At 45.3% G+C, this 19119-nt stretch overlaps 1 protein-coding gene across 1 annotated transcript in view; it reads left to right on the top strand.

Annotated features, from left to right (window-relative positions):
* The first annotated feature begins 3929 nt into the window (after positions 1-3929).
* Positions 3930-19119, top strand: part of LOC144751997 (vomeronasal type-2 receptor 26-like) — an 84382-nt gene continuing 69192 nt past the window's right edge. The window contains exon 1 of the mRNA XM_078639956.1: positions 3930-4058. Coding sequence (XP_078496082.1) covers positions 3930-4058 — 129 coding nt within the window. The remainder of the gene's footprint in view (positions 4059-19119) is intronic.

Below are 19119 nucleotides of genomic sequence, written 5' to 3'. Positions count from 1 at the left end.
GCCATAGATACATCCAGCCCTTGTCTAATCGCATCTGCTAGCTTGTGACCCGCTGACATCACCATTGCGCAGTCCTTCTTATGTTTGTTTATTTTTTATGTCGCATATTTGCATAGCTGAGAGTTTCTCCCCTGACAGTGGCCTTCAAAGTGTCTCAAACTATTTTTGTCGAAGCCGTCCCTTTGTTGAATCTAAAAAACTCCTGAATCACCTTTGCCATAAATTGACAATATTCATCATCCAATAACAAACTTCTTTCAAAAGACCAGGCCTGGATTCCCTCTTCCATCTGGGAGTCCAGTTTAACTTCAAGAATTACAGGATTATGATCAGAGATAAATTTGGGTAAAATCTCCATATTAACTTCCCCTCTAAATTGTGATGAAGTAAAAAACATAGTCCAGCCGGATAAATTTACTATGCGGGGCCGGGAAGAATGTGTAACCTGGCTCATCTGCATGTATACTATTCCAGACATCAAACAGCCCGTGACCCATCACTAATTCTCGTAAGGCTGTAAATACCCGCTGCTTTCTTCCCGTATACCACGTATTCTTTCTAATGTCAAAATTAGCCTCAATATGGATATTCAAGCCGCCACACAAAACCACTGGTTGAGGCCACTGAGCCAATTCAATATTCAAAAACCTCATGAACTCAGAATCATCCAAATTCGGACCATAGACCGTGCATAACGTAACGTAAATCTTTGTTGGCCAATCTTGATCTCAGTAATTGCCCAACGACCCCATTTGTCTACCTCGAGCCTTGCGCATGAGCCAAGACCCCGTTTCATGAGAATAGCTGTGAAATACTTCACCCCACTCAGTCAGGGTTTAGAGCCGGCTACTCAACTGAGTCTGCCGTCCTTTATTCCACTGAGTGTCTCAGACAAATGGCGGACGAAGGACAGACAACAGCGTTGATTTTATTAGACCTCAGTGCAGCATTTGACACCGTGCTGCACACAACGCTGCTGTCTCGCCTCTCTGACATGGGAGTAGATGGACCTGCCCTTGCCTGGTTAAAATCCTTCCTAGCTAACAGAAGCTTCCAGATGTACTGTCCCCCTTTCACATCCTCCCTCCGGAAGCTGAGACATGGGGTCCCACAGGGCTCCAGCCTAAGCCCAACCCTGTTCAATCTTTATGTGGAACCCCTGGCTCATATAGCTGAAGCTTCTGGGGTGGATATAGTGACCTATGCCAACGACACCCAACTGATGATCAAGTTGTCACTCGACCATACGGAAGATGCCGCTAATTTCTCCAAATGCCTGTCTTCAGTAGCATTATGGATGGACAACAACTGTCTACGCCCCCCGTGGACTCTGTCAGAAATCTCGGAGTAATGCTTGACTCCGATCTCTCTTTCAGATCTCAGGTCAATAAAGTCACGGGAAGGTGCTTCAGCACATTAAAAACCCTTCGCAAAGTCCTCGTCCTTCTCCCCATTAATGCCAGAAAAACACTAGTCCATGCCCTAGTCACACCCCACCTTGACTACGGCAATGTCCTGCTCCTAGGTCTAAGCAAAAAATGCTTACACCAACTGCAGTGCGTGCAAAACGCTGCTGCCCGCCTGGTACTTAACTTGCCTCGCAGAGCTTCTGGGAAAAATGCCCTAGCAAAGCTGCACTGGCTCCCGGTCAAAGATCGTATTAAATTCAAAGCTTTATGCTTTACGCACCGCATTGCCCAGGGCAAAGGCCCAGGTTATTTGCAAAAACTTCTCACAATTCATCGTCCCACCAAAAACCTGAGATCGGCCGGAGCTATGCTGTTCAAACTCCCTCGCACCCGCAGAGTCAAGATGGGTGGCCGCTCTTTCAGACTTTTGGCCCCCAAGTACTGGAATGAACTACCCTTGGATCTTTGTATGGAACCCTCAGAAATGAGATTCCGAGCCAAACTCAAGACTCATCTATATCCAGGCACCTAATCCCCCCTCCCTCTTTTCAACTGTCGCTTCCCTCTTGTTGGAACTGGGGTCACCAGTCCCCTAGGGTAGCAAGGCACGAGCGGGTAGGCATCAGAAGGCATATGTGTTAAGCGACCATGCAGCACACGCAACCACAGAGTCAGAAACATGGGCACGCAATTAGTGACACCACTCCAGTGAGCTTGTGTAAAAACTCAAGTCAACTTTATTAAGATAGAGCAGGATCAGGGTATTTAGGACTTCATCATAAAATTAGCTTCATAGCTCTCTTTTCAGGTACCTGTGTGTCAACACTTGGCATTACTTCAGTTGAATAAATATTAGATATTCCATAAATAATAAATATTGGATAAGTACATTTTTAGTAAAACACAGGCCTGACCTATGCCTTGCTCCTGGTCAGCACCTGCATCAAAATACCTTAAGGAGTTATAACAGAAAGCATTTCAATAGATAACAGTAGGTTTCTACTTTTTACTCCCCAAACAAGGCTGAGCGTTTCAGAACAGCAACATGTAAATAGATCACTATAAGTTTCTAATAAATATAGCCCTATGTGGAAGTAAACGTTTCATAAGGAATAAACAACCTCGTGGGTAGGTAAACCATTTCCTTAATCACTCCTTGTAGGAATAAGCATTGAGCATGTTAACAGTTGAAGGAAAACTTTTCATTAGTTATGCATCAGCCTTTCAATTAATATGCATTTCACCATATTATGCATCAGCACATTTCATTAGAGGCCAATCATTTCCTTAGCGGTAACCTCTTTATCCTACAGATTAAATTATCATCTAAGAGGGCATCAGCAAACCCCTAACTAGGGTAGAATAACCATCCTACTAGGTACGAACTAACATCTCACCACCCCCCTGACTAAGCAGGCCATTAACACTCAGGCAGGAAGAACCCTCCCCTAAGCGTAGGTAAACATTTCCTTAGTCAGGAATAAACATTTCAGGGAATAGGAGTAACCCTTCCTCTGGAACAAGAATTGAGCTTTCGTTGACATTCAACAACTTCCCTATTTCACTAGATATACTCTTGTTTACAGGTGAGAATCAACATTCCATAGAGCCCACCTCTGCAAGAAATTCATGAGACTCATTTAGGCATGTTTCATGTAGAACTACACCTAACCACCTATAGGCATTCAGGGGGTGTAACATTAAACAGGAGGCACCCTATTTCACTAAAGGTAGAATATCCAATTTCCTGTTGTGAACATTTCATAAGTGTATTATGCACATTTCCTTTAAATACATAGCATTTCATTAAGCTATAAATAAACTATGCGAAAGGGCCTACATTTCAATAATCCCAAACAAGCCATGCATAAGGCTACAGTAATTGGCATTTAACAGTACCCCAGGTCAGGGGACTCTCCTGGGCTAACTAGGGCCAACTTGGACCAGTCACCAGTTTTCCTCAGGGAGGGGTTTTCTGTCTCTTCGCCGTTAATCTGGGCCAACGGGGCCCAACAACATTCTTCCCCAGGGGAGGGGCGAACTCGAGGTCTCATGCGACCTTCCGCCCTCCTCCCCGGGGGTTTACCTGCCTTCTTCGGCCCCTCCCGGGCCCTTGCGTAGGCTTCTGGTGGGTTTGAGGGCTCTGGCCCCTCTCGGCAAGTAAGTGCCGGCCGCCAACCACAGCGCGGCCGGAAAAGGGGGCTTGACACTTGCAGCCAATAGCTGCGCGGCAATGGAAGGGGGGGTGCGGCCGACGACGCGGCGCACCTCCGTCACGTGAGGTGAGGTTGAGGCTTCACGGCCTGTAAGGCCCAGCGCGACCTGACAGGAATTACGGCGGCCCTTCCCTGACACCGGGGGCCGCCGTGGAGACTCCTTCTGCTTGGCCTGGGCTGCGGCGGTGATCGCAACACTCAGCAATGCTGCGGCGGCCCTCTCCAGGCACCGGGGGCTGCCGAGGACGATGACAGGCGAGGTTGGAACTTCAGCACAACGCCGGCGATCTCCTCAAAGAGCGCCATGAAGTCACAGCAGCGCTCCGGACACACAGCACCTCAGCAGGCGACAGGGGTGACAGTGCTGAACAGCGATGGGGGCACAGCGCACCACACAGATTCTTCGTCCCCAGCGCTTCACAAGATCCAGCAGGTGAGCGCTTCAGGCAACCTTCCAGCGCTTCTCAGGGGCACAACGCGCAGAGGCTTCAGTGCTTGGCAATTACGGCGCTATGAAGGCCACAACAATTCCTGGCATCCGAGGGATGTAGCGCTCCTCAGGGCTCAGCCATTCTGGTAGTTCACAGCGCTAGGCAGTTTCAGCAATAGCGCTTAGGGCATTCACCACAGCGCTTCGCAAGGAGGCTAATCACAGCAGTCCAGGCACAGGTCACAGTGCTTTATAAGGGTTCTGGCTAGGAATGCAGCAGGACAGCAGTCCCAATAATAACTCAGTTCAGCGCCTGGCAGTGCAAGTAGTTTAGTCAGGAAGAGCTAAACACAGCTCAGGCAGAACATGTAGTTCAGTAGAACCAACAGGACAGACCACACGTCCGTGGCAAACCAGACAGAGGGATCCCAGATGGCGTCAGGGGGCACAGGGAGCAACACAGCGCCAATACCTGGGTGTTTCTTCAAATGTCCTGTGGTGATTCAGTTTTCTTCTTGGCGTGATGTTTCTTGCGCCCTTAGTTTAGTTGCTTGGTTTCTTGTTACTTGATTTGGTTGCTTGGTTTCTTGTTCCTTGAAGGGGGAATAAATTGGTGGCTGGTGTTCCAAGCTCTTCTCAGCCAATCCCTTCAAGTGGTCCCTGGGGGTTCCCTTCCACGGGGTTAGGTCAGTGGGGGGGGAACAGGATACCTCAACACTTGTAAAGCAGCACACTAGGCCCTGTCATTCCAGCATCATAAGACCCTGCCCTGACCCCCACTGCCTATCCTCCTGCGTAGGTACTTCCCCAGGTCTTCTCTTCCTCTCTTCTCAGGAAAGTTTCCCTCCCTTTCCTTATATACTGCCAGTTGACAGTTGGTAGTGGCAGTTGGTGTCACCTCTCCTCTCCCAGAAGGTTCCAGAGGCTTCCAGGAGGTTCCACCATTCTACCTGTGGACAGGCTGGCAGGCTAAGATGGATACATTGCCTGAGGGTTCCAGCCAGCCCCTGGCTACTAGAATGCGCCCACTAAACCACGCTGCTGCAGCAGTGGTCTGTGGCAGCCATATTAGGGGTATAAGGCACCTGTATTTTAACACTAGTTTTGAACTACACAGGGCATTCTCACCACCCAAGGCCTATACAGTGTTGTTACCATGAGGGCATTCTAATTTAAAAGGGAAATAAAAGGCGAAAAATTTTGGGGAAAGGGCCAAGTCTCACACATCTCCCCCCCAGCCAAAAGCCAGGGTAGACCGATCATTCCCTTGATGGGCTTCCCTGCATGGGGCGGAAAAAGGTGGACGCAGGCCCAATACCGCCATGACATTCTCGCTAATCCAACCACCCCACTGGTGTTCCTAGTGGGATGCGGCCAGGACAGACCTCCAATCCAGATGTCTCTGGCCCTTACTCTCTCTCAGAGTGGGGGGCAGTCGCCCCAGGCCCATGGTACCTTTTTCCACTCTCCTCCTCAACCTAGGGTCTAAACCCTTAAGTTGAATTGGTGACAGGGGCGAGACCTACCTCTCCCTGCACCCCCTCCCAGGGTTCCGCACCCTCCCTCCTCGATGACACATCGGGACAGCCTAGTCTCCCAACCTGGCGTTCTCTTAAAGAACACTCCAGGCCCAGTGACCACAGCTGGGGCACCTCGGGACACCCCTGAGAGTCACAACCGGGGGAACTCTGAAAACAGAGATTCCTCCCGCCAGGTCAGGCAACCCCTGAACCTGGCCACCCAACCCAGGATCTTAAACCCCGTGGCTGGACCAGTGCCAGAGGAGAGTCCTTTCTCCCTCTGCACCCCCTCCCAGGGTTCCGCACCCTCCCACCTGGAGTAATACCCCTGGAAGTCACAACCGGGGGAACTCTGAATACAGAGATTCCTCCCGCCAGGTCAGGCAACCCCTGAACCTGGCCACCCAACCCAGGATCTTTAACCCCGTGGCTGGACCAGTGCCAGAGGAGAGTCCTTCCTCCCTCTGCACCCCCTTCCAGGGTTCCGCACCCTCCTCCCCGGATAGGTACCCCTGGAAGTCACACTGGTAGGGTCCATAGTTACTGGTACCCCACCCTCCAGGTCAGGCAATCCCTGCACCTGAAACCCCAGTCCAGGTTCTACACCCTGTGACTGGTCCAAACCCCGCACCTCGGGTACGCTGCCACCATGGAAGTACCTGGCACACATGATTTCAAGGTCTTCAGCTCTGTCTCTGTTACCTGAAGCCTGTGCACCAGCTTCCCTTCCTTCATTGCAAGGCTCACATTCTCCCTCTCATGCTCTAACCTCTCTGACGACACACACCCCCTTCCAAGGTTCTCTGGTGTGACCGCCTCCCTGGGTGTGACCTGCCCCTCCTGTCCCCCATCCCCTCTCCCCTCTGGGTGGGTCCTACCCATGCCCCAAAGTGGTACGGAGTTCCTTCTTCCCTCCGCCCAACAGGCACCCCCATCCCCTGACACAACACTCCAGTGCCAGGTGAGGACTCAGATAATTCAGGAAAAGGTTCTAGGATGTGGGTGACAGTATAGGTCAAACAGGCCCTGATACACTCACAGGCTAGACAGTGGAGGGGTCAATTACTAAGGCTTGCACACACAATCAGTGTGCAGCCCAATTGCTGTGCACCCTGTCCCAATGGAGGGTGCTGCATGGTCACAGGTCCTGGATCCCACCGCTCGACACCAATATGTTGGAACTGGGGTCACCAGTCCCCTGGGGTAGCATGGCACGAGCGGGTAGGCATCAGAAGGCATATGTGTTAAGCGACCATGCAGCACACGCAACCACAGAGTCAGAAACAGGGCACACAATTAGTGACACCACTCCAGTGAGCTTGTGTAAAAACTCAAGTCAACTTTATTAAGATAGAGCAGGATCAGGGTATTTAGGACTTCATCATAAAATTAGCTTCATAGCTCTCTTTTCAGGTACCTGTGTGTCAACACTTGGCATTACTTCAGTTGAATAAATATTAGATATTCCATAAATATTAAATATTGGATAAGTACATTTTTAGTAAAACACAGGCCTGACCTATGCCTTGCTCCTGGTCAGCACCTGCATCAAAATACCTTAAGGAGTTATAACAGAAAGCATTTCAATAGATAACAGTAGGTTTCTACTTTTTACTCCCCAAACAAGGCTGAGCGTTTCAGAACAGCAACATGTAAATAGATCACTATAAGTTTCTAATAAATATAGCCCTATGTGGAAGTAAACGTTTCATAAGGAATAAACAACCTCGTGGGTAGGTAAACCATTTCCTTAATCACTCCTTGTAGGAATAAGCATTGAGCATGTTAACAGTTGAAGGAAAACTTTTCATTAGTTATGCATCAGCCTTTCAATTAATATGCATTTCACCATATTATGCATCAGCACATTTCATTAGAGGCCAATCATTTCCTTAGCAGTAACCTCTTTATCCTACAGATTAAATTATCATCTAAGAGGGCATCAGCAAACCCCTAACTAGGGTAGAATAACCATCCTACTAGGTACGAACTAACATCTCACCACCCCCCTGACTAAGCAGGCCATTAACACTCAGGCAGGAAGAACCCTCCCCTAAGCGTAGGTAAACATTTCCTTAGTCAGGAATAAACATTTCAGGGAATAGGAGTAACCCTTCCTCTGGAACAAGAATTGAGCTTTCGTTGACATTCAACAACTTCCCTATTTCATTAGGTATACTCTTGTTTACAGGTGAGAATCAACATTCCATAGAGCCCACCTCTGCAAAAAATTCATGAGACTCATTTAGGCATGTTTCATGTAGAACTACACCTAACCACCTATAGGCATTCAGGGGGTGTAACATTAAACAGGAGCCACCCTATTTCACTAAAGGTAGAATATCCAATTTCCTGTTGTGAACATTTCATAAGTGTATTATGCACATTTCCTTTAAATACAAAGCATTTCATTAAGCTATAAATACACTATGCGAAAGGGCCTACATTTCAATAATCCCAAACAAGCCATGCATAAGGCTACAGTAATTGGCATTTAACAGTACCCCAGGTCAGAGGACTCTCCTGGGCTAACTAGGGCCAACTTGGACCAGTCACCAGTTTTCCTCAGGGAGGGGTTTTCTGTCTCTTCGCCGTTAATCTGGGCCAACGGGGCCCAACAACATTCTTCCCCAGGGTAGGGGCGAACTCGAGGTCTCATGCGACCTTCCGCCCTCCTCCCCGGGGGTTTACCTGCCTTCTTCGGCCCTTCCCGGGCCCTTTCGTAGGCTTCTGGTGGGTTTGAGGGCTCTGGCCCCTCTCGGCAAGTAAGTGCCGGCCGCCAACCACAGCGCGGCCGGAAAAGGGGGCTTGACACTTGCAGCCAATAGCTGCGCGGCAATGGAAGGGGGGGTGCGGCCGACGACGCGGCGCACCTCCGTCACGTGAGGTGAGGTCGAGGCTTCACGGCCTGTAAGGCCCAGCGCGACCTGACAGGAATTACGGCGGCCCTTTCCTGATACCGGGGGCCGCCGTGGAGACTCCTTCTGCTTGGCCTGGGCTGCGGCGGTGATCGCAACACTCAGCAATGCTGCGGCGGCCCTCTCCAGGCACCGGGGGCTGCCGAGGACGATGACAGGCGAGGTTGGAACTTCAGCACAACGCCGGCGATCTCCTCAAAGAGCGCCACGAAGTCACAGCAGCGCTCCGGCCACACAGCACCACAGCAGGCGACAGGGGTGACAGCGCTGAACAGCGACGGGGGCACAGCGCACCACACAGATTCTTCGTCCCCAGCGCTTCACAAGATCCAGCAGGTGAGCGCTTCAGGCAACCTTCCAGCGCTTCTCAGGGGCACAACGCGCAGAGGCTTCAGTGCTTGGCAATTACGGCGCTATGAAGGCCACAGCAATTCCTGGCATCCGAGGGATGTAGCGCTCCTCAGGGCTCAGCCATTCTGGTAGTTCACAGCGCTAGGCAGTTTCAGCAATAGCGCTTAGGGCATTCACCACAGCGCTTCGCAAGGAGGCTAATCACAGCAGTCCAGGCACAGGTCACAGTGCTTTATAAGGGTTCTGGCTAGGAATGCAGCAGGACAGCAGTCCCAATAATAACTCAGTTCAGCGCCTGGCAGTGCAAGTAGTTTAGTCAGGAAGAGCTAAACACAGCTCAGGCAGAACATGTAGTTCAGTAGAACCAACAGGACAGACCACACGTCCGTGGCAAACCAGACAGAGGGATCCCAGATGGCGTCAGGGGGCACAGGGAGCAACACAGCGCCAATACCTGGGTGTTTCTTCAAATGTCCTGTGGTGATTCAGTTTTCTTCTTGGCGTGATGTTTCTTGCGCCCTTAGTTTAGTTGCTTGGTTTCTTGTTACTTGATTTAGTTGCTTGGTTTCTTGTTCCTTGAAGGGGGAATAAATTGGTGGCTGGTGTTCCAAGCTCTTCTCAGCCAATCCCTTCAAGTGGTCCCTGGGGGTTCCCTTCCGCGGGGTTAGGTCATTGGGGGGGACAGGATACCTCAACACTTGTAAAGCAGCACACTAGGCCCAGTCATTCCAGCATCATAAGACCCTGCCCTGACCCCCACTGCCTATCCTCCTGCGTAGGTACTTCCCCAGGTCTTCTCTTCCTCTCTTCTCAGGAAAGTTTCCCTCCCTTTCCTTATATACTGCCAGTTGACAGTTGGTAGTGGCAGTTGGTGTCACCTCTCCTCTCCCAGAAGGTTCCAGAGGCTTCCAGGAGGTTCCACCATTCTACCTGTGGACAGGCTGGCAGGCTAAGATGGATACATTGCCTGAGGGTTCCAGCCAGCCCCTGGCTACTAGAATGCGCCCACTAAACCACGCTGCTGCAGCAGTGGTCTGTGGCAGCCATATTAGGGGTATAAGGCACCTGTATTTTAACACTAGTTTTGAACTACACAGGGCATTCTCCACCACCCAAGGCCTATACAGTGTTGTTACCATGAGGGCATTCTAATTTAAAAGGGAAATAAAAGGCGAAACATTTTGGGGAAAGGGCCAAGTCTCACACCTCTCCCTTGTTTTTTTCTGTTCTTGAGACTTAGTAGTATTCTAGCGCGGGGACACACTATCTTTAGTGCAGCCAGGCGCTTTAAAAATGGCTTTATTATTATAGCTACCCCTCGCTTCACCCCTGTTTGTTTGGAGCAGGCTATCAGATCTAACCCCAAATTCTTCAAACATCCCCTCTTACCCAATGCTATATGCGTCTCTTGCAAACATAGTATATCGATCGATGACAACTGCACAATTTTAGCTAACTTATCTCTTTTCTTTAAGTCATTAAGCCCTCAAATATTAGGTGAACAAATCTTTAGTTTTCTATCCGTATCTCAACAGTAAAAGAACTGCCCAACCTGTAAAGCCATAGTTATCGGTGTTTCTGCCACTTTTATCTGGCCCATCCCTACAAGATACTTTTTGAAGACAAAAGCCTAACTTAAAAACCATCATGACTGTTGCTGACTTTTTACCCCCCCTCCACCCAAACCCACACCCCTTCCCCTCATCCTCCAGCCGGTGACCCCTTTCCACCACCCCTCCCACCCTCCCGTCCCAACCCACCATATGAGGCACGAGGACTGTCAGTCCCTGATGAGATGGAGTGCCGCTCCCCCCCCACTGGGTCGGAGAGAGAATACCACATTTTTTAAATCTTAATTAAAGAAACTTTGCCTAGACAGTGACTCATGCGAAAGAAAGAACCTGAATCGCTGAATACAGGACCCAACACTGGTTACAGAGAAGCCAGAAACTCTTTAGCCTCAATCTCGGAAGAAAAAAACCTAGTCTGACCTTTGGCTATAATTTTAAGTTTAGCAGGATTTTGGAGATAAACAGTTACTCCTTTTTCCTGGAACCCAGGTATAAGCTGACGCAGATGCCAACGTTTAGTTACAGTTGCCTGTCAAAAATCAGGTCTGATGAAAAAATTACAATCTTTCGCCAGCCCCTTTTTGTCAGGCTTCGCCAGCCCAAAAACAGATTGTCCCCTTCCTCTGGCCCTGCCAAAAAGGTTGTTGGAGTTGAAAACTCGTTTCCTGTTGTGGTAGGCTTTATCCAGAGCTGTAAAAGTGGAAAACGTATTTACCTAATGTTTTAATTAGGTCTTCACCAAAGAGCAAGCCTTTTGGATTGAGTGAGGGTTCTTTATCAACTAGGTCACTCAATTTCGGGCTTATTTTAGTAAGCAAAACCCTTCTTCTTTCTGAGTTGAGGCCAGCATTGGCGTTACCTAATAAAACTAAAGCCCTTTGACTCCATTCGCGGATAATATCAGTGTTTAATGGATAGCTGTTAATATAGCTAACCTCGGCAGCATTTTCGCCGAAGGTCCTAATACATCAAGGAGACGGTCCTGACAAATTTTAAGGGACCTCTCCATTCCCTTTCTCGGATCTCTACCGAGTTTAAAAACATATTTTATAAGTTTGGAGTCAAGGTTTTGAGTATTGCAGACTTTTTCCTCGATTAAGGGTCTTGAACATTCCGCTCTTAGGAGATTTTGGTTGTCTCTCTCCAGAGGTTTTCTCAACCATTTTGTAATAAGTTTACTAACATGATCATGAGGAACCCATTCTGAGCTGCGAGGATGTTTAATTTGAAGGAGAGAAAACATCTCTTCACCTAAAGGGTCAAGATGCTATCTTTGGAAGAAGAGGGGATATTATCATCAAAGGGTAGGTCAAATTTCTGGTTGTCCTCATCCAGGTCAAGGATGTACTCATCAGGGAATTCAGATGTATCATCATCATGATCGTTGTCATCATGAAAGAATTCGAGATCCTCATCTTGAGCACTAGGATAGTTTGTGCAGCGAGGCACACCTTTAAATGTTGTGCCGCTAAGGACACCCGAAGCATCTGAGGAACGAGGGCCTCCCATGAAGCTTGAGTTACTATGACCTGTTACAGGGCTCTTAGGGGTATATTCAATGTTATTTGTCTTTTTGTTTTTTTACCCCTTATTTCAACTACTTCTTCGTCATTTAAAGGGTAATGTTGAAATTCTGAGGCGTCATCCTCTTCAGAGGGAAAAGATATCTTAGACGCCATAACCCTTGATAGAGTTGAAAACATGCAAGATCTCATTTCCCTGTGAATCATACTTTTAATTGCCCCATTCTCTGTGTTGGGTAGGGGGGTGTTGCCTTTATCCGAGGCTATATCAGACATTATCAGGAATATAAGGATAAGGCGAGAAGAGGTGAGAAAGATTATAAATTAAGTAGATTTCAAATTACCTACTGGCAGTCGCCAGTAGGTAGTTATAGTTAGGACCTAGTTTCCATAGGAAATCCACAACATTCTATTTGGAATAACTTTGGCACCGGTGGACGAAACTTCGTGAATTTCTCCAAGAAAATGGCCTGTTCAGTTCCGATCCTTCCCTGAAAGTTGATTTGTCAAGTGGGGGCCGAGAAAAAAAGGGGGGTCCCAAAACGTGTTTTTCCCATGCAATTTTCCATAGGGACCTTTACCCAGGGCTACAGCCCAAACGGCTGAACGGAATTACACAAAATTTGGCAGAGAGGTGGAGTTTGGTTCGCAGATTTAGCTTTTTGTTAAATGGTGTAAATCCGTTTGGTAGTTTCTGAGAAAATTGCAAGTAAAATCATAGCGATATCTAGAGACGGAGTTTAGCACGCGCATGGAAATGTGTTCAATTACGAGAGCGAGCTGCATGCTGATTGGCTGTGAACTGTCTGTCAACACTCGAAACCAGGAAGTGTTGGCAGCCATGTTGTTCCTCGCTAGAACCGAGTCACAAGCAAACAGTAAAACAAGTTGAGAAATAAGGGAAGGGGGTAGGCTAGAAACATTCTGACCCTCTAGGTTTGCTCAGGGGGTCGTACATTGATGTTTAGGCTCTATTTTTTTTATTTTTTTAAAGATAAATCGCTGCATACACGTATGGAAATATGTACAATTACGAGCAGGATCTGCATGGTGATTGGCTGTCAATACTCCAAAACAGGAAGTGCTGGCAGCCATCTTGTTTGTCGGGAGAGCAAAGTCACAAGAAAACAGTAAAACAAAGTTGAGAAATAAGGAAAAGGGGCAAGGTAGAAACATTTTGACCCTATAGTCTTGGTCAGGGGGTGTCACATGGATCTTTAGGCTAAATGTTTGTTTTTTTTTAAATAAAAAATGGCGGGGTAGTCGTGCAGTACTTGTACGCGGTGGAGAAGGTGAAAAAAAAATAGAAGTCTGTTTTTTTCATTTGATCCCGGGGGGGAATTACGGGGGCAATTTCTTTGCATAATGGGGGCTTGTAAGGTGTCCCGAGCACTGGGGAACAGCATTCCTCTGTTTCTATTTTAAAGTATGCAGGGGGGTTACGGTCCTACTCCCGCAGTCTCGGGGAGCGGCACCTCTTGGGTCTTTTTAAAAAAAATATATGTTTTGAGCTCTCTCTCTCTCTCTCTCTCCCCGTACACGTCGCAGGGAACGCCACCTTTCTGGGGCAGTAATATGTAAAATTACCTTCCAGCTCCGGGTACCTGTATTGTCTTGAGTTTTTTATTAATGTTGGGAGGGTGGGCTTGATAATACGTCCTTGTAAATTCCCATAGAAGGCTATGTTCTGGTGTTAACATGGGCTTCTATGGGAAATAACAAGGCCGTATTATCATGCTCATTATCGCCGCTTTAGCAGCAGTTTCCTGCCGATAAAAGCGGCGATAATGTATCGCCCTTTACTGATAATATGGCACTGACGGGCATATTATCAAGGACCGGTGTTAAAATTATCGATGTGTTATGGGCAGGAAACTGCCGCTAAAACGGCGAAAATGGTCTTGATAATACGCCCTTGTTCATTTCCGTAGAAACCCATGTTCTGGTGTTAACATGGGCTTCTATGGGAATTAACAAGGGCGTGTTATCAAGCCCAGACAAGGCTCCTGGAGGGAGTTGCAGTGGGACAGGCGGGGCGGGTGAGGGGCAGGGTGGGGGATGATAAAGAATGGAATCTGGATAATTGTAGGCAAGTAAACAATTACATTAATAAAATGAAATTTCTGGCTATATTATCAACAACAAAAGGCGATACATTATTGCCACATTTATCAGCAGGAGACTGCCGATAATGGTGTTTATAATATGCTCTTGTGAATAACCATAGCAGCCCATGTTATTAGCAGAACCTGGGCTGCTATGGGAATTTACCAGGGCCTATTATCAAGCCCATTATCGCCGCTTTATCGGCAGTTACTGGCTATAAAAGTGGCGGTAATGTATCGCCTTTTGTTCATAATATGCCCCTTCATTTCTATGATAGTGTGTAAAACTTTCCTTTTTTTGTGTAGCAGTTGTACTCTCTACGCATGCGCAGCCTCATTTCGAACCCCACGTTTTTTTCTTTTTCTTCAAGTTCAAGAAACTAACCTTTCTTTATTTCTGGTAATAAATTTGCCGCTTTGTTTTCCCAGTTCGTGTGTGTCATCCGCTGCTGTACATTTGGAATATATTAATAATCGTATTTTATCTACATTTATTTGGAACGTTGTGCCGAGGCGCCAAACGTTGATGAGGTACTCCGTCCACCGCCATTTTAGTAGTTTTTCACCGTTGTTTTTATTATATCTGTTACTTTCATTTTATCGTCCTCCTATTTTCTTTGTGATCGACGAGATTTCGAGGCACAAACACCACGGTGCTTGTCCTTAAACTCTGATGTTATCAGACTTGGTCACACGTATACCTAAAAACTAATTTGAACGACGTAAGTCTCAGCCATTACAACGCGTGTTCGTCAGCACAAAGACATTATTAAGATTATCAACGCTTTTATCGGCAAGAAAACTGCTGATAAAGCGAAAATATAGGGCTTGATAATAGGCCCTTGTGAATTCCCATAACAACCCAAGTTAACACCTGGGCTGCTACGGGAATTTCCAAGGCCCTATTATCAAGCCCATTATCATCGCTTTATCGGATTTTTTCCTGTCGGTAAAAGCGGAGATAATGTATCGCCTTTTGTTGATAATATGCCACTTCGTTCCGTGCCCTGTATCGCATTTTGCGATGCAGGGTGCGGTATGAAATTCATTTTATTAATTTAATTTTTTACTTACCTGCAATCATCCAGATTCCACTGTTTATACCCCCCCACCCTGTCCCTCCCCCGCCCCACCTGCCTACCTCACCACAACTCCCTCCATAAGCATAATAAATAATAAATAATAAATAATAAACCAATTATATATTATGAAATTATCACCTGTGGAAGATACAAAAAATCACAGTTACAATATATATTTTACAACACAAAATAGGTTGTAAAACATTTCATTTGCCTTTTTTGCTGTTCTCAGAATATATCGAATTTCACTACAAACAGTGAGTTCAATAGTACTCATCACATAACAGCAGGCAAAAAAAGACAATCCATAAGGTTATCTTAAAAAAATTGTCAATAACAATATAAAAAATAGAAATAAAACATATCTTAATTGTTTTTTTCTAAGAGCAATTTCTTACGTAAATATAACTTATCTCAAACAATCATAAAGTAACAATACATTATGATAAATTTTCTTATACTGTAAATAATGTTACTTACAAATAGATGCTGACAAAATACACAGCAAAAAGTCCTTAATGGTTTCGCACACTTTTCGTTACCGCCAAATAGTATGCATCAAGTGCTTTGTTTGGAAGTTGTTCAATAGTAATCCTGAACGTCCGCCTCCCAGCCTTCTGATCCAAAACCACCGACATCATCTACGGGTCCCCCAGGACTCATCCATCAGTCCGACGCTGTTCAACATCTACATGGCCACCCTCACACAAGTAGCCCACCATCACAACTTCAACAACATCTCCTACACAAAGAACACCCAGCTCATCCTCTTCCTCACCAAGAAGCCACATACCACCAAAGGCAACCTCCACGACACAATGAAGGACGTCACCAACTACATAAAGAGCAGCACTGTAAACACAAACTGGCACAAGATGAAGATACTCATCCTTTAGACTCACCCCATCAGCCTTAGACAACTCCTGCTACCTGACTACACTGTGTAGCAACACCTACCAACCACGTCCCCAACATAGGATCCAACCTCAAATCCTCCCTCTCCATGTGTAACCAAGTCTACACCGTCTCCTCGTACTGCTATAACACCCTCCACATGCTCTGCAACATTTACAAGTGGATCCTAACCAAAAGAAGAAGAAGAGTGACACAGGCCCTCATCAGCAGGAGACTACACTGTGGTAAAACACTCCACTCATGAATTCTAGCCAAACACCTACAACAACTACAACAAATCCAAAAGACCTCCACCTGAGTGATCATCAATGTCCCTGGCTGCACCCACATCACACACCACCTGATACACCTACACTGCCTCAATATCAACAAAAGGATAACCTTCAAGCTCCTCAGCCTCACTTACAAAATACTCTACAACACCAGACTAATCTACCTTAACAGCACTAATCCTAAAGGGCAAATTTTGATCTTAAAATGTTGTCTTTAAAAATATTAGGTAAGAATTTGGTAACTCTTTGGGCAAACGTTGCTTAAAAACTAATTGAGTATTATTACACCGTATCCAACCTTTCAGACATTTTAAATAAACAATGTAATGTCCAGATGTGGTAGAAAGTCCATCATGAAAAATAATAGCAACAGCTATAAATGTTCTTCCTGATATTGAACATTGACCAGCTACAACATTTTTAATTAAAGTTTTCAATTTTGTTCCATCAGTTTTACAACGTTGCAGCATTAAAATAACATACTGTCCATATCTTTGTATAAGTAATGTTGATGACATTTCTGATATACATTGGCTACACTGCATGTTTTGACTTGCTCCTCTAATTAGATTGTTAAAAGACACTGATTGACAGTCAGGTAAAGTCAAATATATGAATCTTTCAGTGTCTATGTCAGTGCTACATGTAAACAAACAATTTTGACAGTCATGTTGCCATTTATAAGAAAGGCCAAAAAGGTTTTCAATATCTATACCTTCATCTTCCAGTACACCAAGCATAAACATTAAAAATTCCTGACAATCTTGCTGAATATTCTGCGTACATTGACTAGAACCAGAACATATGTCCAAAACATTTTGAATATCAGAAACACTTTGTATTTTACTTTTATCACTACAACATGTGTCATAAACAGAATTCAACAATTACCAGAATCTTTTGTCCTGATTTTCTACAATTTGCTGTTGGAAACTTTCAAGAAAAAAAACAACATTAACCACTACATTAGCATAGCAGTTGACACCACAACTATTTTCAAACCGATAACCAACATTCTCTTCAACACTGTCCTTTTTCTTTTTGCTTGCAAGCGCAACTTCATCTTGTTTTTTTTTTCTTTTTGTACAGTTTCACAACAGATATTCTCAAATCTTCTTTTTCTACCTACCACACGCTTTTCAATCACCGGATATTGACCTAAATTGGTTGCATATTCTATTCTTAACCTATTATACTCTTTCACACAGTTTGCATCTGCAGAAACCTTTGTCTCATCAAAATCAATCAAGTACAATCCAGATAAAGTTCTGACTCGAGACAAAGCAACATATGCCATACCTTCTTTATACACGGTACTTCCAATATTTACTAAAGCACAATCTACACTTAAACCTTGAGATTTATGAATGGTCACCGCATATGCCAAACAAACAGGAAACTGTTTTCTGCAGACATACAAATCTTTCACAAGCGAAAAACGAGCTGCACAATGACTAACTTGTTGTACTTCAGCAATTTCATCAAATTTGATTTTCAAAAATTCAATCCCACCTCTATTTACGTAATTAACAAAATCAACAGTTTTACCCATTGCTCCATTTACTAAACCTTTTTGCACATTCAAATTACGTCGCAAAATTATCCTACAATTTACACATGCATGCAAATTATTATTTTCTAAACCTGCAGTTTTACTTTTCGATTTCACTAAACAATCCAATTTTCCTCTTCAAGTTTTCACTCAAAATAATACTGATTCCTTCATGTTCTATTTTATCAATTGCTTCCAATTTTATAATTTCTTAATTTTCCAACTTTAACATTTCTTCATTGAATATAGAACATTCACGCAGTGTTGGCATTAAGCAGATTACAGATTTGTTTTCTGCAATTCTCATCTATATTTTCTCTGTAACAATATTTGCATTTGGAAACAAATTGGAAAGTAATCGTGTCTGTAAAGCTTGTTTAGATTAAACAACAAGAGAGTATGTACAACAACAGCAATTCCATTAAGGAAAATAGCAATAACAAGTGGCTACCGGCGTATACCAGTGCTACATGCAAAGAAATCTACTGTGTCAAACAAAGGAGCAATGATGTGCAGCCCAGATGGAAAGTAGAACCCTCAGGCACCCTCCGCAGATGGGTAGCCGTTTATCTTCATTGGGTTCACAAGTTAGTGTATGTGGACAACATCATACCAAAAGAAATGTGCAGATTAAAATGAGTATAGACCACTCCCTCAACCAATATTTTTAATAGAGGGGTGATTCGAACTCAGTTAAAAACAATGTGCAAAAAAAGGACATCGAGAGTTATGCAAATTTGAACTCCCTGTCCTAAAATACGGTCGACATGTTTCAGCTCTCTGGTCTATTTCGACCCAGCATTCCTCAGGACCAGACAAAATAATAATAAACTCACCCAACCGGGCAGTACACGCCCTAAAGTGCCTACTCACGGTCGGTGGATATTGGCAAGAGAAACATTGATACCCACTAGAGGATCTATGTCTTGTGCAAACCTCTATTCATCGAGGTGTATGGAATCTGAAAAAAATCCATAAAACACAATTATAGTACAGACACTCCACTGTCGTGTGTGTTCAACCATCATTTCTTTACAAAAAACCTTATGATGCTTTCTGACCCCATCATTCACCCAGTGACACAGTAAAAATAATAATAGGGTGGTGTGAAATCTCTACACAAAGTGCTACAAACAATCCCATAGCTATTATGCTTAGTAGATGTAAATTCCTTGATTGTTGGCCTTACTCGCTTTGTTCAAGTAGTTGGCTTTTACTTGCTTTTTTGCAGTTTACGGTATTTATCTGAACACTC

This window comes from Lissotriton helveticus, chromosome 4_2, assembly GCF_964261635.1.
Source record: "Lissotriton helveticus chromosome 4_2, aLisHel1.1, whole genome shotgun sequence".
Lineage (NCBI taxonomy): Eukaryota > Metazoa > Chordata > Amphibia > Caudata > Salamandridae > Lissotriton > Lissotriton helveticus.
This window is presented reverse-complemented; position numbering and strand designations above follow the sequence as displayed.